At 43.2% G+C, this 27,057-nt stretch overlaps 1 protein-coding gene across 1 annotated transcript; it reads left to right on the plus strand.

The window, feature by feature from the left end:
* The first annotated feature begins 262 nt into the window (after positions 1-262).
* LOC139557192 (beta-citrylglutamate synthase B-like) lies at positions 263-26,037 on the plus strand. The gene is made up of 5 exons (XM_071371667.1): positions 263-564; positions 10,901-11,131; positions 17,110-17,196; positions 21,587-21,790; positions 23,242-26,037. Exons 1-5 carry the CDS (start codon positions 402-404, stop codon positions 23,751-23,753), a joined length of 1,197 nt encoding a protein of 398 aa, XP_071227768.1. The 5' UTR covers positions 263-401; the 3' UTR covers positions 23,754-26,037.
* Positions 26,038-27,057: the final 1,020 nt, after the last annotated feature.

Consider the following 27,057-nt stretch of genomic DNA (forward strand, 5'->3'; position numbering starts at 1 on the left):
ACAAGCTTTGTTTGCCCTAAGGGCTGCAAGTGCAAGGAGCCATAGCTAGTACTGCTACCAGTATTGTTTTTAGAAGGGGATAAACTGTGGTGCTCATTGTGATTCAGCGGGTTCTTGGATCGAAAGGGACCAGGAATAACGGCCTGCAAATGAAGGGAAGCAAGTGGAAATCGAGTAATTAATCGACCATTAAAAGAACAGCCGTAATCGTGGTGTTTGATTTTTTTTACCCACATTGCTTGTTCGTGTAGCTGCACTCTATTGTGTGAGCATCTTTGTATTATTCGCACCAATCTCTGACTAGGATCCCGCGCTATCGTTCGCCCGCCCGCCGCCCTCTCGGCCACAGCTGTGTGTATTCGGTACTATTTTCAATCGGCACGACACAGTTTGATATAAATATGTATTCTCGGGTTTGGTTTGTGACCGACCGGCGTATCCACCAGGAGTATCCGCAAGTCCAGATCCTTCGGGCTCTGAAACAGCGATGCGCCGAGGAGGATGTTGAATTCCGCTCTCTTCTCATGGACCAAATCGTGCTCACAATCAGCGAGGGACAATTAGGCAAGTATCACTAGATTTGAAGTGAACTACCACCGTAATATTAGTCGTGTCATTTTTCATTTTTTAATCGTGTATTCTTGTTTTCTATGGTGGGGTGTATTTCAGTGTAGTAGTATACTAGCGAGCCTAGCAGTAGCAGGTATTGTTCCGCACCGAAACACACACACAACCTCGCTAGCGCGAGCTGCTGGCTAGCTAGCTAACTCTGTGACGTGACCGCCTAAACCTAGGTAAAATTAGTTTACATTGGATTTGTGGTTTTCTTTCGTCAATAGTTATTGAACCAAGCATGCAATGACTATTAGAATTGTATATTATGAACCAGGGAAGGATGGAAAACAATATTACATTTTTTGAATAATAATAAAAAAGTACGTTTCAGATTTAAATCTTCAATAGCTCTTAAACAAAGTGTACCATGACTATGAAAATGATATATTCTGTATCAGGGGAGGATGGAGAACAATCCACACATTTTATTTTGGGGGAATAGCCTGATTCAGAATATATGGTTGTCATAGTGATGGTACACTTAGTCTAAGAGCTATTGAAAGATTGCAATGTTTAATAAAATGTGTGGATTGTTGTTTAAGAGCTACTTAAGATTTAAATCTGAAACCGTACCCATGTTTTATACAAAATAAAAAGGTTTTGATGGTTCTCCATCCTCCCATGATTCAGAATATACTACCTTTTTCATATTCATGACATGCTTGATTCAATAGCTATTGGACGAGTGAACCGAATATTCACTATCAAAACCGAATATCCAATATAAAACTACCTTTACTTAGGTATAGCACCAACCCAGTTTCCAGACGCCCTGGAATAGTCAGACAGAGATACTCCATGATGCCAAGCCAAACAGTTGCTAAATCGAATAGCTACTTTATTATATGCGTAGGTGGAAAATATTGTCTACATTATGGAAACGTATAAAATTAGCTAGCTAGCGTTATGCTGGATAGCTTTTGTGAACAAGTCACATTTTATTGGTCACATACACATAACGTTATTTAGCAGATGTTATTGCGCTACACCCGCATCGTAATACAAAGAGAGTGGCAAGCTAGTAGCTAACGTTAGTAGGTTATGGGGTATTCTTCATGGGCCAGCACAGCTATGCTACCTAACATTAATTCAATAGAAGTATCTAATAACGTTAAGCAGTAGAAGAAGATGTAGTACAATTTTCATTGATTTGACTTGTAATTAGCTAAGTGACGTGTGTAGTGGGTTTAGCTAGCTAGCTATATTGATTCACTTTTAACTGTCTTCTCTTTTTTTTTTTTTTTGAGTCGACACGAGTACAACAACTGCAAATACATAGGAGATATTGGAATTCTCACGAGGCGCTTGCATGCAGGGACAACAGACACAGGCATCAGAGCACAGACTCTAGCACTGATGGCTGGTGGTACAAGTCCAACAATAGCTACTATAAGTTTATCGCTAAACTGTTTGTCACATATTAATATCCTTGGTTGCTTGATTTGAAGAACGTGAGTACCCTTGTTGTGTGGAATTTGGTAGTCAGGCGTGAGCTTGGGTAAGGGAGGTGCATTTAGCTCAATGAGGTGGCAGGCTGTCTTATAGCACATCTTACATGATGGCATTGACTGAAGGGAGGGGGCAAGCTGACTCAGACCAGGAGGTGGGGATGGAGCTGTCTCTTTGACATGTGGCAGTGAGATTGGGAACGGCTTCCGAATCCAGAAGCCGCTTCCTCACGTGGGATGGAGCACGTACGATCTAGAAACTAGTGTACATTCTCCTCATCCTTCACGTAGGCTACATGTTGAATCTGTTACTCTACAGCAGTTGAAAAAAAAAACGTGGCTTACCAAATGACTTGCCTTACAAAATGGTGGTAAAGTCAAAGCCAGTAAGACACCCACTTTAACAATGGCCTACTTGGTAGATAGCCTAGTCTTCAATGCTGAATAATCTGTGACACACCCAGGAGGAAGAGAGGGTAGGACTATTGGCCAACGCCATAACTGGAGCACAGCTGTGTTTTGTGTGGCCTGCCTTTTTTTTCTCACAGGGAGTCATACATGCTCGTGACATGACAGGCCTTACAATGCATTGTAACCACATCATAATGCATTAGGCCTATACCTGCAGTGCTATCTAATAAACAGTATGAAATGACAGCAGGCGTGAAATGGTTCAGTATGTATCAGCCCTGTATTGTGTAAATAACTTTAGTAGCAACAGACCACGGGCAAAGTCCATTGTCATAGCCTGTTCCATGCAAAAGTGTTTAATGGATGCTCCACGTCCTCTGAACAGGCTATGTGCTCACTAGCTTGTCTGGAATACCAAAGATGGACCTTCACGTAAAGAGGCCAAACCCAGTGATCAGCCAAAGGAATCTCACATCCCATGATTCAGAGATATAGAGTTGTGCGAGGTTGCACAGGTTACGAATCGACGCCGGATTCTTTGGCCTTCCACGTAGAGGCGACACACACACTTTTCACCACTAGATGAGAAATATAACACGTCCATAATATTATCGAAGGCAACAGGACACAGGATCTCTCGAGCCATGGCCAATTGAACACATTGTGATTTTCCACCACCACCAGTAATATGATGTAAGACGCATCAGTAATAGACCAAGAGCACAGTTCCCTATCTTTCCATAATCATAATCTTGGCACCGGAACACTGAGGAAAGACTCCCCATTGACGAACCATGCTGATCCATCAGTTTCAAGTTTTATTGTCTCATGCACAGGATACAGCAGGTGTAAATCAGTACAGTGAAATGCTTACTTGCGAGCTCTTTCCAACAATGCAGAATAAAAGTAATAATATAGTTAAGAAAAAAAGAAATGCAAGAGAAGTAAAAATAAACACAAGAATGTAAGTTATATACAGGTCAGTGCCAGTACTATTATTACAATGTGCAGGGATACTGGAGTGATTCAGGTAAGTATATACAGTGGGATCTATAATTACTGGCACCCTTGATAAATACTGAGCTATGTTGTTTGTTTCAAAAAATAAGGGGAAATTGTATTTTGTACTAATAGAATTGGTTAGAGAAAGATATTTTGTTTAACAAGTAATAAAAAAAATCTCAAACATGGGGGGGGCAAAATTACCCCTGTTTTCATAATGACACTGAGCCTTTTTCAAAAATATTTTCTGATATTGGAGAACACATTGGGAAGGATCTTAGACCATTCCTCCATACAGAATCCTTCCAGATCCTTGATATCCTTCACCTGCCCTCTTCAATTCTTCACAGGTTTTCAATGGGGTTCATGTCTTGAGACTGAAAAGGCCATTGCAAAATTTTGATTTTGTGGTCAATTAACCATTTCATTGTTGATTTTGATTAGTGATTAGGGTTATTGTCTTGCTGGAAGATACATTTGCGGCCAAGTGTCAGACTCCTGGCAGAGGCTACCAGGTTTTTGGCTAAATGTCCTGGCTCAGATGCCACTGACCTTAACAAGGGCCCCAGGACCAGTGGAAGCAAAATAGGCCATAACATCAACGATGTTGACTATAGCACCGGTTCCGATCCAAGTGCCAATGCCCCCAGGCGGAGCTATGGTCAGATGACATGAAAATAGAGCACTTTGGCCATGCACACCAGTGGTGGGTTTGAAGCATATGCAGAAAAGTGATGTAGAGGCACCTTGAGAAAGTTCCTCTAGTCTATGTCATCTCAAGGGAAGGGTTCGGTATGATATACACTCCCTTCTAGATCTGCTGGGTGGTACCACCACAAGGCTTACTATTAAAACAGGTGACAGCTCGCTTTACTTGGCAATGGTCTTGGTAAGTGGAGTGTGCCAATAATATATACTAAACGCAACATGTAAAGTGTTGGTCCCATGTTTCACGAGCTCAAATAAAATATCCCCGAAATTTTCAATGCACAGAAAGGTTATTTCTCTCAAATGTTCTGCACAAATTTGTTTACATCCCTGTTAGTGAGCATTTCTCCTTTGCCAGAGTAATCCATCCACCTGACAGGTGTGGCATATCAAGAAGCTGATTAAACAACATGATCATTACACAGGTGCACCTCTGTGACATTGTGTTGTCGCACAACACAATGCCACAGATGTCTCAAGTTTTGAGGGAGTGTGCATTTCAAATCAAAATCAAATTTTATTTGTCACATGCGCCGAATACAACAGGTGTAGACTTTACAGTGAAACGCTTACTTACAAGCCCTAACCAACAATGCAGTTTTATAAAAATAAAAAAACATGTTATGATAAGAAATAAATGTAACAAATAATTAAATAGTAGCAGTAAAATAACAATAGCGAATCTATATACAGGGGGTACAGGTACAGAGTCAATGTGTGGGGGCACCGGTTAGTCGAGATAATTGAGGTAATATGAGTTATTAAAGTGACTATGCATAGATAATAACACAGAGTAGCAGCAGTGTAAAAGGGGGAGTCTGAGGACCCATGCCAAATCTTTTCAGTCTCCTGGGGGGGAATAGGTTTTGTCGTGCCCTCTCCACGACTGTCTTGGTGTGCATGGACCATGTTAGTTTGGTGATGTGGACACCAAGGAACTTGAAGCTCTCAACCTGCTTCACTACAGCCCGGTCGATGAGAATGGGAGCGTGCTCGATCCTCCTTTTCCTGTAGTCCACAATCATCTCCTTTGTCTTGATCTCGTTGAGGGAGAGGTTGTTGTCCTTGCACCACACGGCCAGGTCTCTGACCTCCTCCCTATAGGCTGTCTTGTCAGTGATCAGGCCTACAACAGTTGTGTCATCGTCAAACTTAATGATGGTGTTGGAGTCGTGCCTGGCCATGCAGTCATGAGTGAATAAGGAGTACAGGAGGGGACTGAGTACACACACATGAGGGGCCCCCGTGTTGAGGATCAGCGTGGCGGAAGTGTTGTTACCTACCTTTAGCACCTGGGGGCGGCCCGTCAGGAAGTCCGGGATCCACTTGCAGAGGGAGGTGTTTAGTCCCAGGGTCCTTAGCTTAGTGATGAGCTTTGAGGGCACTATGGTGTTGAACGCTGAGCTGTAGTCAATGGAGTGGGTCTAGGGTTTCTGAGATAATGGTGTTGATGTGAGCCATGACCAGCCTTTCAAAGCACTTCATGGCTACAGACGTGAGTGCTACGGGTCAGTAGTCATTTAGGCAGGTTACCTTAGTGTTCTTGGGCACAGGGACTATGGTGGTCTGCTTGAAACATGTTGGTATTAGACTCAGACAGGGAGAGGTTGACAATTTGGCGTGCTGACTGCAGGAATGTCCACCAGAGCTGTTGCCAGATAATTTAATGTTTATTTCTCTACCAAAAGCCACCTCCAACGTCGTTTTAGAGAATTTGGCAGTACGTCCTGTCTGAGACCAGCCACCCGGACAGTACTTTTGTAGGGAAAAACTCATTCCCATGCCCTCTCAGGCCCCCATGGCTGCACTCCTGCATAGTCATGTGAAATCCATAGATAAGGGCCTAATTTATTTATTTTAATTGACTGATTTCCTTATATGAACTGTAACTCAGTAAAATCGGTGACATTTTTGCATGTTGTGTTTATATTTTTGTTCAGTATACTTTGCATGATGCTTCCTTAACTAGACTACTGACTTTCCGCATATGACCTACCGGTTCATACACATCTATGTGTTTTTACAGAATGTAGGCTATGCGGCTTACGGGTTCATATTAATCATCAAAATAAATAGATGACAATGGTGGTCGTGTCAAATTGTTGTATTTTTCCCCAACTGCTATGATTGGTGGTGCAGTCCGTTAAGACAGTTCAATGGTGGTGAGTTCTAATCCCAGATCGGCAGATATACAGTACCAGTCAAAAGTTTGGACACACCTACTCATTCAAGGGTTTTTCTACATTGTAGAATAATAGACATAAAAAATACGAAATAACACATATGGAATCATTTAGTAACCAATAGTGTTAAACAAATCAAAATATTTTATATTTGACATTCTTCAAAGTAGCCACCCTTTGCCTTGATGACAGCTCTGCACACTCTTGGCACTCAACCAGCTCCACCTGGAATGCTTTTTCAACTGTCTTGAAGGAGTTCCCACGTATGCTGAGCACTTGTTGGCTGCTTTTCCTTTACTCTGCAGTCCAACTCATCCCAAACCATCTCATTTGGGTTGAAGTTGGGTGATTGTGGAGGCCAGGTCATCTGATGCAACACTCCATCACTCTACTTGGTCAAATATCCCTTACACAGCCTGGGGGTGTGTTGGGTCATTGTCCTGTTGAAAAACAAATGATAGTCCCACTAAGCCTAAACCAGATGGGATGGTGTATCGCTGTGGTAGCCATGCTGGTTAAGTGTGCCTTCAATTCTAAATAAATCACTGACAGTGTCACCAGCAAAGCACCATCACACCTCCTCCTCCATGCTTCATGGTGGGAACCACACATGCGGAGATCATCCGTTCACCTACTCTGTGTCTCACAAAGACACAGCGGTTGGAACCAAAAATCTCAAATTTGGACTCATCAGACCAAAGGACAGATTTCCATTGGTCTAATGTTCATTGCTTGTGTTTCTTGGCCCAAGCAAGTCTCTTCTTATTATTGGTGTCCTTTAGTTGGGATTTCGACCATGAAGGCCTGATTCACGCAGTCTCTTCTGAACAGTTGATGTTGAGATGTGTCTGTTACTTGAACTCCGTGAAGTATTTATTTGGGCTGCAATCTCTGAGGCTGGTATCTCTAATGAACTTATCCTCTACAGCAGAGGTAACTCTGGGTCTTCCATTCCTGTGTCGGTCCTCATGAGAGCTAGTTTCATCACAGCACTTGATGGTTTTTGCAACTGCACTTGAAGAAACTTTCAATGTTCTTTAAATTTTGACCTTCGTGTTTTAAAGTAAGGATGGACTGTCATTTCTCTTTGCTTATTTGAGCTGTTCTTGCCCTAATATGGACTTGGTCTTTTACCAAATAGGGCTATCTTCTGTATACCACCCCTACCTTGTCACAACACAACTGATTGGCTCAAACGCATTAAGAAGGAAAGAAATTCAATAAATTAACTTTTTAAGACGTTACACCTGTTACTTGTGCAAAACTGTCATCAAGGCAAAGGGTGGCTACTTTGAAGAATCTCAAATATAAAATATATTTTGATTTGTTTAACACTTTGTTGGTTACTACATGATTCCCAATGTGTTATTTCATAGTTTGGTGTCTTCACTATTAGTCTACAATGTAGAAAAAATGTCAAAATAAAGAAAAACCCTTAAATAAGTAGGTGTGTCCAAACTTTTGACTGGTACTGTATGTACTTTTTCTTCTTCAAATATTTTATTTACAATTTTCATCCCGTGCCCACACACTTCTAATTTTTAAAGTGAAAGCATACCTGTAAGAGGGATCACCCTGGTAGTACAGTAGATGTAGGTTTCATATTGTACCCAAGACCGATCTGTGAATTAAGATGTCCATTGGAAAAAGAGCCACCGTAGAAAGCAGTCTCACAACAACTCATTTGCAAATTGGAGTGGGTCCAAGGTGTCTTAGATGATGGAGTTTATGTGAGCCGTGACCAGCCTTTCAAAAGCACTTCATAATTAAAGATGTGAGTGCTACAGGGCGGTAGTCATTGTGGCAGTTTTCCTTAGTTTTTGAGAACAGGAATGGTGGTAGTCCGGTTGAAACATGTGGGGATTACAGAATGGACAAGGAGCGGTTGAAAATGCCTGTGAAGACGCCTGCCAGCTGGTCTTCACATTTCGCGATGACGCACCCTAGAACTCCGTCTGGCCCCACGGCCTTACGTGTGTTAACCCGTTTAAAAGACTTAGGCCTACTCGCGTCGGCTTCAGAGAGAATGAGATCACTCAGTCCTCCGGAACAGCAGGTGATATATATATATATATATATATACACACTGAACAAAAATATAAACACAACATGTAAAGTGTTGGTCCCATGTTTCTTGAGCTGAAGTAAAAGATCAGACATTTTCCATATGCACAAAAAGCTTATTTCTCTTAAATTTTGTGCACACATTTGTTTACCTCCCTTTTGGTGAGCATTTCTCCTTTGCCAAGATTATCCATCCACCTGACGGGTGTGGCATATCAAGAAGCTGGTGCACCTTGTGCTGGGCACAATAAAAGGCCACTCTAAAATGTACAGTTTTGTCACACAACACAATGCCACAGATGTCTCAAGTTTTGAGGGAGCATACAATTGGCATTGTCAAGTGTCAATGTGCAGCGGTTAGGACAGAGTCAGGCGCAGGACACAGAACTGAGTAAAAGACGTACTTTACTCGAAAAGAAACCAGCTCACAGAAGTCTTGAACACTAAACAAAGAACAAACACGCACAAAACCATGTGGGAACCAGAGGGTTAAATAGGGAATAAATATTAACGTAATGGGAACCAGGTGTGTACAATCAAGACAAAACAAATGGAAAAGGAAACGTAGATCGGTGGCAGTTAGAAAGCCGGTGACGATGACCGCCGAACGCCGCCCGAACAAGGAGAGCCACCAACTTCGGCGTAAGTCGTGACAGGCATGCTAACTGCAGGAATGTCCACCAGAGCTGTTGCCTGAGAATTAAATGTTAATTTCTCTACCATAAACCGCCTCCAACGTCGTTTTAGAGAAATCCATTTACATTGACTGGAAGGTTATATGAACGTTTTCTGAATGTTCACATGGTACTATAAGTGCACCCACTCGCCCCAAATGAATGAACGGATTCATTGAGGTTTTCAATGTGCTCTGTGTAGTTCCCTTGGAAACCGAGACAAGTGATCTGGACACTGTCTTGGCCGGTGTCCTTTAATACTTAATTGTAGCATGGCTCGCTCAACGGCTGCACAATCAAAAGTGTGATTGGGGAGAAAAGGGTGTGTATGAATCATCCCCCGATTTGAATACTGAGAGTGAGGGGAGGGCTGACAGACTGTGCTATTCCTAAACAAACGCTTTCCACTTCTCAGAGTCATCCCCCGCCACACACACACACTTTTCCCCCACCGCCCCTGCAGTTCTTTATGCATACATCTCCAGCCTTTTCCATTTTTAATTTCTCTGACCATCGTTTGAACCAAAAATGACCTATGTCCTTCCCTTTTTCTGTGCGCTCCTTTTAGCATCAGGAGCCAGTATTTGAGAAGCCTGTCACCTATCCTTTGTTTGTGTGCCTCAGTCACTGCGACCTCTGTCGATCCAGCGTTGACGCTGTCGCTTTGGTGAGTGGAGATCTTAAGATGGCTGAAAAGCAGGTCACGGTGGATTGAAGAGTGCTGCGTCAGTGACAAGCCTCTCTCCTCCCTCCCTCCTTCCCCCGCTCCACCTCGCGTACCATCATCACCCCATCTGCCTCTCCTTATTGTTCTTTCTTCCCGAATTAAAATGGCTGGTAGTAGGCCAAAATGGACTGTTAGTTGCCAGTTCAAATCTCACAGTGAGTAACCTCGTGCACAATAAAACGCTCAAACACGCAAACTATGTCAATATAAATACACATGTTTGTACACAATCTATAGATAGGCTATATACATAGCTATATCTTGTATACCTTCTCAAACATGTGGTGCAAGATCATTCAGAGAATAGGTGCTGGTGGTACATCTTGTGTCCATGATCGTAGAAATCTCTTTTGTGTATTTAGGTTCAATCTCCCCTATTTGTGCTGATACCTTCCTATATTGGGAGCATGCAATGAACTGTAAGCTGTATTAAGTACACTGCTGGGGATCGGTGCTCCTCCAGGGGCGACGAATCTTGGCCCTGAGGCCAGAGAAGTTGGCAGTGCCACGGGGGAGCATGAGGATGTGGGCAGGTTGTGATGTGAGTGAGCGATGCAGGCAGGACCCAGTCCAAATGAAGCACTTGCACCACTAGGCTACAGTACCCTACCTGGACCCACGCCTCTGCTACTCACAGCCAGCTCAGAACTCGTACATCCAGAGCAGCTCCATAATGACGAGCTGCATACACAAACACAGTAGTATCCGATCGCAGCTAGACTAGGCACTACATTTTTGGTGCAGTGGGAACAGATGTATGGGCGTGGCCTGAATGTTCCAAATGGGCACTAGCTACTCCTAGGTTGTCTGGGCTTCTGTTGTGTGATACAGACAAAGCCAAGCCACTGTCGCTACCTGAGTTGCTCAGAAAAATGTTGATGTTTCCGTTGGCGTTCATGAGTAAAAGTGTAGCCTGCATTTCCATATCGGTAGAAGATTGCGAAACCTGTCTATGTGATCAATCAATAATTGCCAAAGCTGTCTATATGAAGCTATGTGACGTGACATTGGGAATATTTTAAGATAGCGGCCTCTCTTTTCTCTCTCCCCCCCTCCTTTCATCCCCAGGTCTGCGGGTGGAGCAGGAGGTGGTGACGTCATACCCTCAGGTGGCGGTGGTGCGGGTGCCCACCCCCTGGGTGCAGTCGGACAGCGACATCACGGTTCTGCGCCACCTGGAGAAGATGGGCTGCAGGCTTGTCAACCGGCCCCAGGCTATCCTCAACTGCGTCAACAAGTTCTGGACCTTCCAGGAGCTGGCCGGCCACGGGGTCCCCCTCCCGGACACCTTCTCTTACGGTGAGCTCCAAAGCTTGGTCCATATTATTTCTGATTCTTGAGCTTAGAAAACCCATAATCCCTTGACTTTTCATGTTGTGTTGATTACATCCTTGATTATAATGATTTGCTGAAATGTATTTCTGTAACTGAAATTGGATAACTAACTACACTGAACAAAAATATATAAACGTAACATGTAAAGTGTTGGGAAAATGTTTCAAGAGCTGAAATAGGAGATCCCAGAAATGTTCCATAAGCACAAAAAGCTTATTTCTCAAAAATGTTTCTCCTTTGCCAAGATAATCCATCCACCTGACAGGTGTAGCATATCAAGAAGCTGATTAAACAGCATGATAATTACACAGGCGCACCTTGTGCGCTGGACAAAAAAAGGTCACTCTAAAATGTAGTTTTGTCACACAACACAATGCCACAGATGTTTCAAGTTTTGAGGGAGCGTGCAATTCGCATGCTGGCTGCAGGAATGTCCATCAGAGCTGTTGCCAGATAATTTAATGTTCATTTCTCTACCATAAGCCGCCTTGAACATCGTTTACAGTCTTATTCTAAAATGGATTTAATAGGTTTTTCCCCTCATAAATCTACAGTCGTGGCCAAAAGTTTTGAGAATGACACAAATATTAATTTTCACAAAGTCTGCTGCCTCAGTTTGTTTGATGGCAATTTGCATATACTCCAGAATGTTATGAAGAGTGATCAGATGAATTGCAAAGTCCCTCTTTACCATGCAAATGAACTGAATCCCCAAAAAACATTTCCACTGCATTTCAGCCCTGCCACAAAAGGACCAGCTGACATGTCAGTGATTCTCTCGTTAACACAGGTGTGAGTGTTGACGAGGACAAGGCTGGAGATCACTCTGTCATGCTGATTGAGTTTGAATAACAGACTAAAAGCTTCAAAAGGAGGGTGGTGCTTGGAATCATTGTTCTTCCTCTGTCAACCATGGTTACCTGGAAGGAAGCACGTGCCGTCATCATTGCTTTGCACAAAAAGGGCTTTACAGGCAATGATATTGCTGCCAGTAAGATTGCACTTAAATCAACCATTTATCAGATCATCAAGAACTTCAAGGAGAGCAGTTCAATTGTTGTGAAGAAGGCTTCAGGGCGCCCAAGAAAGTCCAGCAAGCGCCAGGACCGTCTCCTAAAGTTGATTCAGCTGCGGGATCGCGGCACCACCAGTACAGAGCTTGCTCAGGAATGGCAGCAGGCAGGTGTGAGTGCATCTACACGCACAGTGAGGCGAAGACTTTTGGAGGATGGCCTGGTGTCAAGAAGGGCAGCAAAGAAGCCACTTCTTTCCAGGAAAAACATGAGGGACAGACGGATATTCTGCAAAAGGTACAAGGATTGGACTGCTGAGGACTGGGGTAAAGTCATTTTCTCTGAATCCCCTTTCCGATTGTTTGGGGCATCCGGAAAAAAGCTTGTCCGGAGAAGACAAGGTGAGTGCTACCATCAGTCCTGTGTAATGCCAACAGTAAAGCATCCTGAGAACATTCATGTGCGGGGTTCCTTCTCAGCCAAGGGAGTGGGCTCACTCAATTTTTCCTAAGAACACAGCCATGAATAAAGAATGGTACCAACACATCCTCCGAGAGCAACTTCTCCCTACCATCCAGGAACAGTTTGGTGACCAACATTGCCTTTTCCAGCATGATGGAGCACCTTGCCATAAGGCAAAAGTGATAACTAAGTGGCTTGGGGAACAAAACATCGATATTTTGGGTCCATGGCCAGGAAACTCCCCAGACCTTAATCCCATTGAGAATTTATGGTCAATCCTCAAGAGGCGGGTGGACAAACAAAAACCCACAAATTCTGACAAACTCCAAGCATTGATTATGCAAGAATGGGCTGCCATCAGTCAGGATGTGGCCCAGAAGTTAATTGACAGCATGCCAGGGCGGATTGCAGAGGTCTTGAAAAAGAAGGGTCGACACTGCAAATATTGACTCTTTGCATCAACTTCATGTAATTGTCAATAAAATTATTCGACACTTATGAACTGCTTGTAATTATACTTCAGTATTCCATAGTAACATCTGACAACAATATCTAAAGACACTGAAGCAGCAAACTTTGTGGAAATTAATATTTGTGTCATTCTCAAAACTTTTGGCCACGACTGTACACAACACCCCATAATGACAAAGCAAAAACAGGTTTTTCTAAATGTTTGCAAATGTATAATTTCTTTTACTGAAATATGACATTTACATAAGTATTCAGACCCTCTAATCAGTACTTTATTGAAGCACCTTTGGCAGCGATTACAGCCTCGACTCTTCTTGGGTATGGCACTACAAGATTGGTACACCTGTATTTGGGGAGTTTCTCCCATTCTTCTCTGCAGATCCACTCAAGCTCAGTCAGGTTGAATGGGGAGTGTCGCTGCACAGCTGTTTTCAGGTCTATCCAGAGATGTTCAATCGGGTTCAAGTCCGGGCTTTGGCTGGGCCACTCAAGGACATTGAGACTTGTCTCGAAGCCACTCCTGCATTATCTTGGCTGTTTCCTTAGGGTTGTTGTCCTGTTGGAAGATGAACCTTCGCCCCAATCTGAGGTCCGGAGCATTCATCTTTCCCTCGATCCTGACTAGTCTCCCAGTCCCTGCTGCTAAAAATCATCCCCACAGCATGATGCTGCCACCACCATGCTTCACCGTATGGATGGTGCCTGGTTTCCTCCAGAAGCATTCATCTTTCCCTCGATCCTGACTAGTCTCCCAGTCCCTGCTGCTAAAAATCATCCCCACAGCATGATGCTGCCACCACCATGCTTCACCGTAGGGATGGTGCCTGGTTTCCTCCAGAAGTGACACTTAGCATTCAGACCAAAGAGTTCAGTCTTGGTTTCATCAGACCAGAGAATGTTGTTGCTTATGGTCTGTAGAGTCTTTTAGGTGCCTTTTGGCAAACTCCAAACGGGCTGTTGTACCTTTATCTGAGGAGTGGCTTCCGTCTGGCCACTCTACTATACATGCCTGATTGGTGGAGTGCTACAGAGATGGTTGTCCTTCTGGAAGGTTCTCCCATCTCCACAGTAGAACTCTGGAGATCTGTCAGAGTGACCATCAGGTTCTTGGTCACCTCCCTGACCAAGTCCCTTCTCCCCCGATTGCTCAGTTTGGCCGGGCGGCCAGCTCTAGGAAGTGTCTTGGTGGTTCCAAACTTCTTCCATTTCAAAATGGAGGCCACTGTGTTCTTGGGGACCTTCAATGCTGCAGAAATGTTTTGGTACCCTTCCCCAGATCTGTGCCTCAACACAATCCTGTCTCAGAGCTCTACAGACAATTCCTTTGACCTCATGGCCAAATGGTGTTCACTCCAGATACTGACTGGTTTTCTGATCCATGCCCCTACCTTTTTTTTAAAGGAATCTGACCAACATATGCATATCTGTATTCACGGTAATGTAAAATCCATAGAGTAGGGCCTAATGAATTTAGTTCAATTTACAGATTTCCTTTTACAAACTGTAACTCAGTAAAATCTTTGAAATTTGTTGTATGTTTAGATTTTTGTTCAGTATATTTAGTTATATACCTTTTAATGAGCTACTGCACCACTGGCAGGTAATCAACAGGTACAGTATCTTTGTTCAAGTCAGTATGCACCCACACTTAAGACAGCTTGTAAGGAGTCGACTCGAGGAATCTCGGACAGTTTGTCCAGGTTCAATTGTTTAATTCACCGCGATGGAAGGGTTGCGCTTCAACCAATACCAGGGAAGCTTGAGTTTTTTTTTACATGGCTTATATACTGTCACATGATGCACTTCTTATTGGTCGGTACAGAACTACCCATACTTTAAATATGGCATTAACATGAGGTTAACAGAGAGCTGACTGACATGGTACTTAAAAACAAATGGTTCAAACTGGTCAACAACTCAACTTATCCCCTCCAGGAGAATGTGTATTGCTCAGCAACCTTACTGCCCAGAATAGGCAGCGCTCTCTTCCAAATGAATTCCTCAGCAGAGTGGCCCTTTATAGCGCAGACATCTGACCACAAGTGAAGGGTTAAAACACACACACACACACACACACACACACACATTACTTGAGATCTTCTATGGATATATATTGGACTATAATAACTAAGGATATACTGCTTCAAATCTTGATCTACAACATTATCACGAATCAAAAGTCCTTACACTCTACCGCAGATTGTACATAAAGCGGAAGACTACTAAATCAAAGCACAGCTGCTCTCTTTGTTCTTGGAGTGAGGGCAGTGATAATGAATTGGGTGCATCCTTGTATCGGAGATATGCCTTTTAAAATATTTTACTAGGCATGTCAGTTAAGAACAAATTGTTATTTACAATGACGGCCTACCGGGGAACAGTGGGTTAACTGCCTTGTTCAGGGGTAGAATGACATCTTTTTACCATGTCAGCTCAGGGATTCGATCCAGCAACCTTTCGGTTACTGGTCCAATGCTCTAACCACTAGGCTACCTGCCTTGCAGAGAATGATTCGCCAAGCATGCTTTTAAATGCACTTGAGTTGGTCTGAGTGTAGACGTAGTCTAGACATAGTCATGACAAACGGTTCTACAACCAGGATTAACATAAAAAGTCACCCGATAGTTGATCTTAAGAATCAAAACAGAAAGAGCATCTCACACCCAATCCCCTCCTCTATCATCATCCCTTTCTCCGACACAAATAATCTGTGTCATTTTGGGGTGTTTGTCACATTTTCCATGGAATTTCTTCCTTCTTTACGTTGGACAAAGCAGGATGTGTAAGAACACAGGCAGGCAACAGGGCCTGTACGTCCTAAGCCAAAACCACACATTCGCTGTGTTTTTGTTTTGTTGTTAGACTACATCAAATCTGACAGCGACTGGATTTTGATTTGTTTTTTGCCACTGCAAAAAATCGAATGCCGTGTGTTTTGGCAAGGGCAGCAGGGATAATCTTTCCCGAATAGCATTCAGAAAAAAGAGGCCAGGCAGACCAGGCGGTGCAGGGAAGCTGGAGCGCTTATGTAATGTGCCCCTCCACCTTCATGACTTTGAAAAGATCCCTCCCTCTTGCCCCTCCCCTCCTCTGGCTCTAACCCCGCCGCAGCAGCCAGTGACATGGTAGAACTGAGCTTTAAAGTGTATGTGCTGCTCTCACTCTCTCTGTGTCTCTCTCTTGTTCTCTCTCTCTTTTTCTGTCTCCCTCTCTCATTCTCACAGCAGTGTGGACGTGTGCTTTTTGAAAAAGGCATGTGCAGGGCAGCTCACATCTGGTTCTCTGTTAAAACGCCAGACCAGAGACCGAGAGCACAGAAAAAATCTAAATGATCCTGTGTTTCCTTCTCGCTCAAATTTCAGTGTTCAATATTCCAAACAGTTCAGTCCCAGACAGAGCAAACTGAAGCAGAGCTCTCTCTCTCCAAATGACGTTTAAATGTCAATAGTGTTCTTAATGGTCAATTGTTTTAGAAGTATTATCAGATATAGTCACATGAAAAGTCAGAGACGATAAAACAGCCAAGTATAAACACAGAATGACATACCCACAGCAATCCTCTTCCAATGGCAATCATTTCTTATCAGCCACGAGTCATCCGTAAGGCGCAATCCATTCTGAAGGACTCCCAGCATCCCTTGTTTGATGAATTTATCTTGCTTCCCTCAGAGGGCAGGTACAGGCTCTCCAAGTTTAAAACGAATATGTCTGAAATACTGTTAGTTGTGTACATATTGCTCTATTTATTGTTTTGGTGTGTATTATTGTCATGTGTTCAATGTGTTTTTACTACATGCTGCAAAATCAATTGCCACCCTGGGATAATAAAGACTACACTACTCTACTTCTTGCTTCACAAGTCACAACATGGATCCTATAGCAACAAACCCCATTCCACACGGTCAAATGACTGAGGTACACGGAGGGTTAATAGAGAGGGTTTGATCATTGGACAAATTGTAATGTGTATGTGTGTCTGTCTTGTGTGTTTTGTAGGAGGACACGAGAACTTCCGCAAGATGATCGACGAGGCGGAACCGCTGGGCTACCCCGTGGTGGTGAAGAACACTCGTGGTCACAGAGGTCAGTCTGACTGCGACCATCCCTCCCCTCTCTCATTGCTGTCTCTTTACAGCCCAGGCTTCTGTGTTTATGCAAACCTGTCTCTCTCTAATCCTCTTCCACCATTTATGGGCTTCCGAGTGGCGCAGCGGTCTAAGGCACTGCATCTCAGTGTAAGAGGTGTCATATTACCTGGTTCGAATTGAGGCTGTATCGCATCTGGCCGTGATTGGGAGTCCCATAGGGCGGTGCACAATTGGCCCAGTGTTGACTAGGTTTGGCTGGGGTAGGCCGTCATTGTAAATAAGAATTTGTTCTTAACTGACTTGCAAAGTTAAATCAAGGTCAAATATGCATTGTGGCCAATGGCACCTTGGTCCACCTAATATAATTCGACAAAGGAGTGCTAATTGTTTGAGGAAAGCACCAAGTACGAATCTTTGACAGCTTATTTAAACCCATATTAATCACGGTCCCTTTCTTTTCATATTTTATAGAAGGATTGCCAGAGACCTTTTTTAGAACCCTACCATTTTGGGAAGAGATTGACCCCGGGCTATTACACAGAGGCCTACCGGCCCATCAACCTATCTATTCATAGTCATTGACACTTGAGTTGGCCGTCCATTGTCTGTATGGATAATAGGCTTTGGGTAGCGACAGAGCATAGACTATCAAGACAAGGCATTGTTAAGGAAAGTGACCATTGGTGGATATCAGCCAATGAGCCATTTCTTGAGCATTTAACAGGACTTAAGAATCAAATACCTAGCCAATAGCAATGCCAACGGGCAGAGTCGTTCCTCCTTTTCTCACATGTAAAGCTAAGTGATCCTCTTTGTTGAGTGTGTAATCTGGTTGGCTGGTTGACACTGGTTTTTAGTGAGTGTGCCCCCTCTCTATCTCATTGGACAGCTGTCTTGCTCCTGTTCCATGGGGCCTTGCTATGTCCTGTTGTTTGATCTCAGCTATGAGGTGTCATGGCTACCATTTTGTCCTGTCTGCGTGGTGTAAGCAACGCAACCTATTCGAATATCTCTACACACACCCCACCACACTCACATGCTCCTCTCACAGGTCTCCCTCCCTGGTCCCTTAGTCAACGCTGACCTGTGTTGGGGTTAGAGGACATGCCACTGAGCACGAGGACAGAGTCTGCACTAATTAAAATGGGCCCTGGCATTTTTGCTAGCCAGTGCGAGAGGCATTCTGCTCTCCCCACCATGGCTTCTCAGTCAGCGTCCCGAGTGTCTTGAAAGATGACTACATTTAAATTGTTACATGGCCTTTCATGTGAGAGGTGTCAGTGTTCACACTATCACTGTCAGCTTCGGAAAAATACTGAAAGTACGCACAGTGTCTTCAGAAAGTATTCACGCCCCTTGACTTTTTCCACATTTTGTTGTGTGACAGCCTGAATTTTAAAATTGATTAATTTGAGCTTTTGTGTCATTGGCCTACACACAATTCCTCACAATGTCAAAGTGGAATTATGTTTTCACTACATTTTTACAAATTAATTAAAAATGAAAATCTGAAACGTCTCGAGTCAATAACTATTCAGCCCCTTTGTTATGGCAAGCCTAAATAAGTTCAGGAGTAAAAATGTGCTTAACAAGTCACATAATAAATATGTACAACTGACTAGGTATCCCCCTTCCCTTACAAGCCCTCAACCAACAATGCAGTTCAAGAAATAGAGTTAAGAAAATATTTACTAAATAAACGTAAACATTTTTAAAATAAAAAAATCTACAAGTAACACAAGAAAATTACATAACAATAACGAGGCTATATACAGGGGGTACCAGTACCGAGTCAATGTGCGGTGGTACAGGTTAGTCGAGGTCATTTGTGAAGTGACTATGCATACATGTAGATAATAAACAGCGAATAACAGCCGTGTAAAAACAATGTAAATAGTTTGGGTGGCCATTTGATGAATTGTTTAGCAGTCTTATGGCTTGGGGGGTAGAAGCTGTTAAGGAACCTTTTGGTCCTAGACTTGGCACTCCGGTACCACTTGCCGTGCGGTAGCAGAGAGAAAAGTCTATGACTTGGGTGACTAGAGTCTTTGACAATGTTTTGGGCCTTCCTCTGACACCACCTAGTATATAGGTCCTGGGTGGCAGGAAGCTTGGCCCCAGTGATGTACTGGGCCCTACGCACTACCCTCTGTAGCGCCTTACGGTCAGATGCCGAGCAGTTGCCATACCAGGCAGTGATGCAACCTGTTAGGATGCTCTCGATGGTGCAGCTGTAGAACTTGTCTTTAACATCATTTTTTTATGACTACCTCATCTCTGTACCCCACACATACAGATAATTGTAAGGTCCCTCAGTCTAGCAGTGAATTTCAAACACCGATTCAATCACAAAGACCAGGGATGTTTTCCAATGCCTCTCAAAGAAGGGAACCCATTGGTAGATGTCTGCTTTAAAAAATTAAGCCGACATTCAATATCCCTTTGAGCATGGTGAAGTTATTAATTACACTTTGGATGGTGTATCAATACAGAGTCACTACAAAGATACAGGCATCCTTCCTAACTCAGTACCCAGAGAGTAAGGAAACCGTTCAGGGGTTTCACCGTGACATCATTTAATGGCTGGGATTGGAGAAAACTGAGGATGGATCAACAACATTGTAGTTACTCAACAATACTAACCTAAATGACAGAGTGAAGAACAAAGCCTGTATAACAGCCTGTATAACAAAGCACTAAAGTAATATAGCTAAAAATGGGGCAAAGCAATGAACTTTATGTCCTGAATACGAGGTGCAGCGTGGTACGAGGTGCAGCGTGTTCATGCTTCTTTATTAGAAACCGAACACCAAACAAAACAACAAAAGAACAACGAACGTAACGTCTTGAAGGCTCACCAGAGCTAACAAAAACAACATCCCACAACCTAAAGTGGCAAAACAGGCTGCCTAAGTATGATTCCCAATCAGAGACAACGATAGACAGCTGTCCCTGATTGAGAACCATACCCGGCCAAAACAGAGTCACAAATCATAGAAATAAAGAACATAGAATGCCCACCCCAAATCACACCCTGACTAAACCAAATAGAGACATAAAAAGGCTCTCTAAGGTCAGGGCACATTTTCCATATTTTCAAGCATAGTGGTGGTTGCATCATGTTATGGATATGCTTGTAATTCTTAAGGACTGGGGACCTAAAACCTGGTTCAGTCTGCTTTCTACCAGACACTGGGATATCAAATTGTATTTGTCACATGCGCCGAACAGGTGTAGACCTTACAGTGAAATGCTTACTTACAAGGCCTTAACCAACAATGCAGTTTTGTGATTAATAAATGTTAGGTAAAAAATAGATAAGAAAAAAAAAAAAAAAAAAGCAAATAATTAAAGAGCAGCTGTAAAATAACAGTAGTGAGGCTATATACAGGGGATACCGGTACAGAGTTAATGTAAAATATTACATTTTGTGCACCAGCTGTTTACAAATATACACAGACCGCCACCGGATATATACACAGACTGGATGAATTCATCTTTCAGCAGGACAATAACCTAAAACACAAGACCAAATCTACGGTGGAGTTGCTTACTAAGAATGCAGTGAATATTCCTGAGTTGCCGAATTACAGTTTTGACTTAAATCTGCTTGAAAATCTAACAATGATCACGAGCCAATTTGACAGCTTGAAGAATTCTTTAAAGAATAATGGGCAAATGTTGTGCATTCCAGGTGACAATCCCGAAAGACTCACAACTTTAATCTCTGCCCAAGTTGATTCTAACATGTATTGACTCAGGGTTTCAATACTTATCTAATCAACATATATTAGTGTTTTATTTAGGGCTCCCAAGTGGCTCAGCGGTCTAAGGCACTGCATCTCAGTGCTAGAGGCGTCACTACAGACACTGGTTCAATTCTAGGCTGTATCACAACCGGCCGTGATTGGGAGTCCGCCGTCCGGGTTAGGGTTTGGCTGGGGTATGCTGTCATTGTAAATAAGAATTTGTTCTTAACTGACTTGCCTAGTTAAATAAAGGTAATATTTTTTTACGGAGTATTTTGTGTCGATCGTTGACCAAAAAAAAGACATTTAAATCCATTTTAATCCTACTTTGTAACACAACAGAATGTGGAAAAGGTCAAGGGGTGTGAATACTTTCTGAAGGCACTGTGAGCAGAGTATTACATGGTCAGGAGGGCAATGGTCAGAGGAATGAATGATGACCTTTGTGACTGAAAACCTTTGCTCACTTTCTGTTTAACTCGATCATTGTCCAGGCCATGAACTATCAATAGCCTAATGTTTCTTTTTCTTTTTAAAGCATCTTTGAGATTCTTGAGATGCAATGAAAAGTTCTACATTTCTCCCTACCCTCCACTCCTCAACAAACCCCCCCCACCCCCCACCCCTCTCTCACAGGAAAGGCAGTGTTCCTGGCCAGGGACAAGCACCACCTGGCTGACCTGAGCCACCTGATTCGCCACGACGCCCCCTACCTCTTCCAGGAGTACGTGAAAGAGTCGCACGGTCGCGACGTCCGAGTGGTGCTGGTGGGCGGCCGTGTCATCGGCTCCATGCTGCGCTGCTCCACCGATGGACGCATGCAGAGCAACTGCTCCCTGGGTGAGTGATGCTGGACAGAGGAGAGAAGGATATTATTCTTGGACAATTTGTTTTTTATTCTTCTTTATTAAAACCGACACGTTTCGTTCGGCATGTAGCCTTCATCAGGGTTTTACAGACAGAAAATAAATGAGGTTTATGTGATGCTGTTTATGTGATGCTGTCACCACAGTGTCTATAGACTGGTTATCGCTAGAGAAAACCAAGGTCAGAGTCAAATCTGTTTTTTTATGGAGTTCTAATCTCTCGTGGACAGATAAAACGGCAATAATCTGTCAAGGCTCACGTAGAATTATGTGATTACGAGCAGGAGTGTTGATTATTTTAATGAATCGGGATTGGGCGAAGACGGTGCTTAAACTGGTGCAGAGATTTTTAAGCCTGTGTGTGTTTGATAAACGGTTTCCGCTAGATTCCACAGCCACAAAGTCAAAATTGTCTGTTTTGTAAGAATGCATGACTACAAAATACCGGCGACGGGAGGGGTTTGGCCAAGAGATTCCGTGTGCGAGGGAGGAGATTTCGCTTCCTTCCTTTGCACAAAGGTAATCACAATTAACGGCATTCCCCCCCAGAAGTAAATCAGAAAATTTTAAACTTTCTCACAGAAATGTACTTCTGAGTAACCGAGATTAATGGAGTTCCATAAAACAAATGTTGCTTTGTTATGTTATGTTATTTTCAATTAATGAGAATTTCTTTAGTTGGCTAAGATTTTTTTTATACCCTGAACGTGCTATTTCCATTAGTTTTGTTAATTTTGTGGTTCACAAGAGGATTCCAGTGGATTTTGCAGAGTCATAGTTTGTCTATGTTAGGAAACCACACCATATCATAGGGGACAGTAAGAGGAGCAGTGCACTTGAATTTGACCACAGAAGGACAATATAGTTAGTTGTCTTGAACGTGACTTTGTTATTGATGACAGACATGATTATGCTTGTCATAACATCTGCAGTTTTAGGCTAGCCGACACACTCATGTCTTGTGACATTTTGGGGTCATCGGTCATCAATTGTTCCACAGTTATATGACAAGTGTCACATGATGTTATAACAAGATTTGGTTTTGTCTTATGCAAGCATAGATTCTCAGTTGCTCTGGCTGGGTCATATAGTATATGATGTATGTGTTTGTCCATCCTATTTCTATCTATTTCGCTAAAATAAACACGAATAATTCCACATTTCACAAGACATCAAGAAATAGTTGTCCTGAGAATTGGTCACTGTTTTCTCTGTCCTTCTGTGATTCCTCGCTATAGAGGCCTCAGAATGTGAATAATGTCCATGTATGGCACACAGTGAACAGTCCACAGATAGTGGTGACGTGTGCGTGTGTGTGTGTGTGTGTGTGTGTGTGTGTGTGTGTGTGTGTGTGTGTGTGTGTGTGTGTGTGTGTGTGTGTGTGGTGACTGACGTCCCTTTCCGTTGTTCCCTTCTTTCCCATAGGCGGCGTGGGGATGATGTGCCCGCTGAGCGAGCAGGGCAAGCAGCTGGCGGTGCAGGTGTCCAACATCCTGGGCATGGACGTGTGCGGCATCGACCTGCTGCAGCTCAACGACGGCTCGTTCGTGGTGTGCGAGGCCAACGCCAACGTGGGCTTCATCGCCTTCGACCAGGCGTGCGGCATGGACGTGGCAGGCATCGTGGCCGACCATGCTCTCTCGCTGCTGCCCAGCCGCCTCACGCGCAAGATGTCGCTGCTCTCGGTGGTGTCCAGCGCCAGCGAGACGAGCAGCGAGCCCGAGGTGTGTCCGGCAGTCAGCAGCGTGCTGCCCGAGGCCGTGTGCAACATGAGCGTGGGCTCTACTTCTAGCGAGAGCGACCCCGAGCTGGCCGATACCACCCCGCAGCCCCCGAGCCGCCAAGCTGGCCCCAGCCCGGTGCTACCCGACCTCCCCGACCCGGCCTACAACTTCAACACCCTCCTCGCCAACGAGATCAAATTATTGACTGAGTGAGCTGGACACAGCCAAGGCACGCACGCACACTCACACACACTCAGACACACACACACACACACACACACCCACAGACACACACACTTACAAACACACACGTGAACATTTGGCGGTGGACATTCCTGTTGCAGAGCACAAACACAAACTCCAATACACGTTACACAGGCAGGATGTTACATGCAAAAGCATGAGCTGAACAAACAAAAATGTAATGAAAAATGCCATGACCACATAAACTGACATGACGAACAGATGTAGACGCACGCGCCTTCTCATACTAACTTCCCCCATAAACACATAGAGATCTAAGGCTGCTCCCCTGACTCTTCTCCCCCACTGCAAACAACCCAGTTAGTTTACAACTGCAGTTGGTGGCAGAAGTGGGATCCAGAAGGTTAGCTGAATTACGGAATCTTTTTGTTTTCAATTGCTTTGTGAGGGTGAGTTGAGCAAGAGTGTTTTTTTGGGGAGATCCCTAAAGAGCGTTACATACACCAGCACATAGTCAACGGAAATCTGTCCATCCTATTGAGCGAGCACACACTACAGAACTGTATTTTGGAGAATGAGATTGATGCGTGGTCGTCGTTGTAGATCAACCACTGAGGACGTAGCCAGGCTTGATTTACTGTTGGTGAAATGAATTGTTTTGCATGGGATTTTCTCCATGACTGGGAGAGGGGTACACACAGAGGACTAGATAGACTGCCCACCAGCTCCATGTAGCAGAGGACAGACAGGTTACACTGTCACAGGGACTATTAAGTGCAGATTGGGGCCAATTCCATCTTCTACCTCAGTTAATTCTGGAAATAGGATGATTGAAAATCATCAAATACAAATCGTCATCACATTTCATTTGCATTAAATTCATGAATTGTCTGGAATCAAAATGGAACTTACCCCCCAACACTGAGGAGGAGCTCCTAAACACTGGATCTATGGTCTGACTTCCCTTCCCCTAACTCTTAATTGAAGATGTCAGAACATCTTAGAGCTCATTAGAATAACAGAACTGACCTAGGACCATTGCTTAGGAGCACCTTGTATAGTAACAACACTACACTATTTCCTCTCAAGAGAATCCATCTAGAAACACATAAGCATAGGTCAAGCACAATTGACCCAAAACCGAGCCTACAGTCACTCTGTTTTCAATTTCATGTTTTTAGGGGCTTCTTTTTATTCGCTTTTTTTTTTTAAAGCTTTTTACAGGAACAATAGTCAAACGGAGACTCTCTTATGAGACACAGTTTATTTTTCTTCATTTTATAGTTCTTGGGAAGAAAGTTGGATCCGTCTAGGAACAGTGAGTTACAGTGCGGAAGCTGTCACTACACCTACAAGAATAATATACCTCAAAACAGAACTTCTCACTGCCATAGAATAAACTACTTTGAGTCACACATATCTGCCAGCATCCTTGTGGTTTCAAGTGAGCCTTGACTTTACAAGCTTTGATCCCTCCATAGGACGTAAATATAGTCAAGTAAATTGTTTGTAAATAATAATTTTAGAAGTGTCCATGCTTACTAGTATCGGGCTGATATGAAAATCCTAGGGGCTGAAATAACTGTAAACTGTAACTTTCTAAACTTAAACATTTTGGTAAGCTATTGTGTACAACAGATTGGTTTGTACAGAACATGCAATGTCAAAAATAAAGTTTTAACAAAGAACATGCGTGCTAACATTTCTGTGGATTTGGCTAAATGCGGTTAATCGGCCTAATGTTTTGGCCGATGACAAATTACTGTTTATTCTTCTCAAGATAGCTAAACTTCATAAACTTGTACAAATAAAATGCAAAACAATACTATCTTTTTTTTTACAGTGTGTTTGATAGAATGTTACCGTTTCATTCCTCAAAAGGAAAACTTCTCCAGGGATATCTGTGGCCTAGAGCTTCTCTCTTGAGCTGTTGGTTAATTGCGGTAAATCTTCTACCACTCAGCCTTAAAAAAAGACCTATCCACTACGTATCAACTCTGGGGCATCCGCCATCAACCAAAAAGCATTCGCAGCAATCATCCAAAGCACAAGCCACCCTACTTTGTGCCACTTAGTGACTAGACATTATTGTTGAGGCCCATAACCCATATGTAGAAGGCTTCTATGTCAAACAGTTGACTCTCAAACATAACTCAGGGAAGCAGCCTTGATCTCATCCCCACTCCTAAGGCATGTGACATATCCATCCTAGCTACAGATCTGCCTAAAATGTGTATTGATGACAAACAAAAAAATAAATGTTAAACTATTAAAAAATGTGGTGTACCATGAAGGTTAACGTGCACTTTTTTTCCTTGCTTGTTTTATGATGTTCAGTGTTTTTTCCGCTAATCTATGGTATTTTTTAAGGAAAAAAGTGGTTTGTGTGCACTAATCTTGTCTCAAATAAAGTGAGGCCGCTGTGAAGCTTGATTTTTGTGGGGGGCGATTTACTAACGGTCTGGAATCTAACAGGGGTCTGAGGCAGTAATCACAAGCGCGCCAAATGTGAACGTGGCAAAGAATTTGTGACTTTTTGGGGAAAAGCTGTCAAGTATCTCAGCGGCTCCCCTGGGATTTAACACCATTTACAGTACTGTGATTTTTCCAGCATTATGAAGTATCCCTCTGAGAACTGTGATTCCCATGTACTTGACATAGGGCCACGGGGTCTGTTCATCACCATAAGTCTAAGTCACCCTGCTTCCTTCCACAGCTTTTGGGTGATTGGTCTACAATTGTTGTCCCTTTTTTTTTTTTTTAAGGTTACGTTTATTGTGTTTTTTATGAAGCCTGTGTCATTCCACATTCATTCTTTTTTAGATTAATGTAAAGCGAACACATCCTCTAGACCTTAAGACTAGCCATAGGAAAGAATTCAAGGACGGCCATTTTCTCCAATTTATGCATTGTTGGAATAATATCCCTTTTCACTACATTCATATAACCTACAGCATATCTAGATTCATTTACTCAGTATGGTTCAGTATGTGTCCAAAAACACTTAAAATGCCTTATCATCCCAATTCCTTTGTGGACACTGATAGGAAATCACGGTTCAAACTGGCCTGGCAGCACCCCCAACTAGTCATTGATTTCATCTATCCGGTCTTTTCCGATCAGTGCCCATCATAGGAAGGAGACAAGGAACCAATTGACGAGAACAGGTTACACTGGCTATTCTATTTATGACATGGCTAAAGCTATCAAATTGGTGCTGGTTTGACGATGTAACACTCCAAGCCTGTTCTGTACTGACCTCTGCTGTGTGAAGGGTTTGTGACTATCCTCATTGGTGACTGTGTACACAACA

This window comes from Salvelinus alpinus, chromosome 28, assembly GCF_045679555.1.
Source record: "Salvelinus alpinus chromosome 28, SLU_Salpinus.1, whole genome shotgun sequence".
NCBI classification, from domain to species: Eukaryota; Metazoa; Chordata; class Actinopteri; order Salmoniformes; family Salmonidae; genus Salvelinus; species Salvelinus alpinus.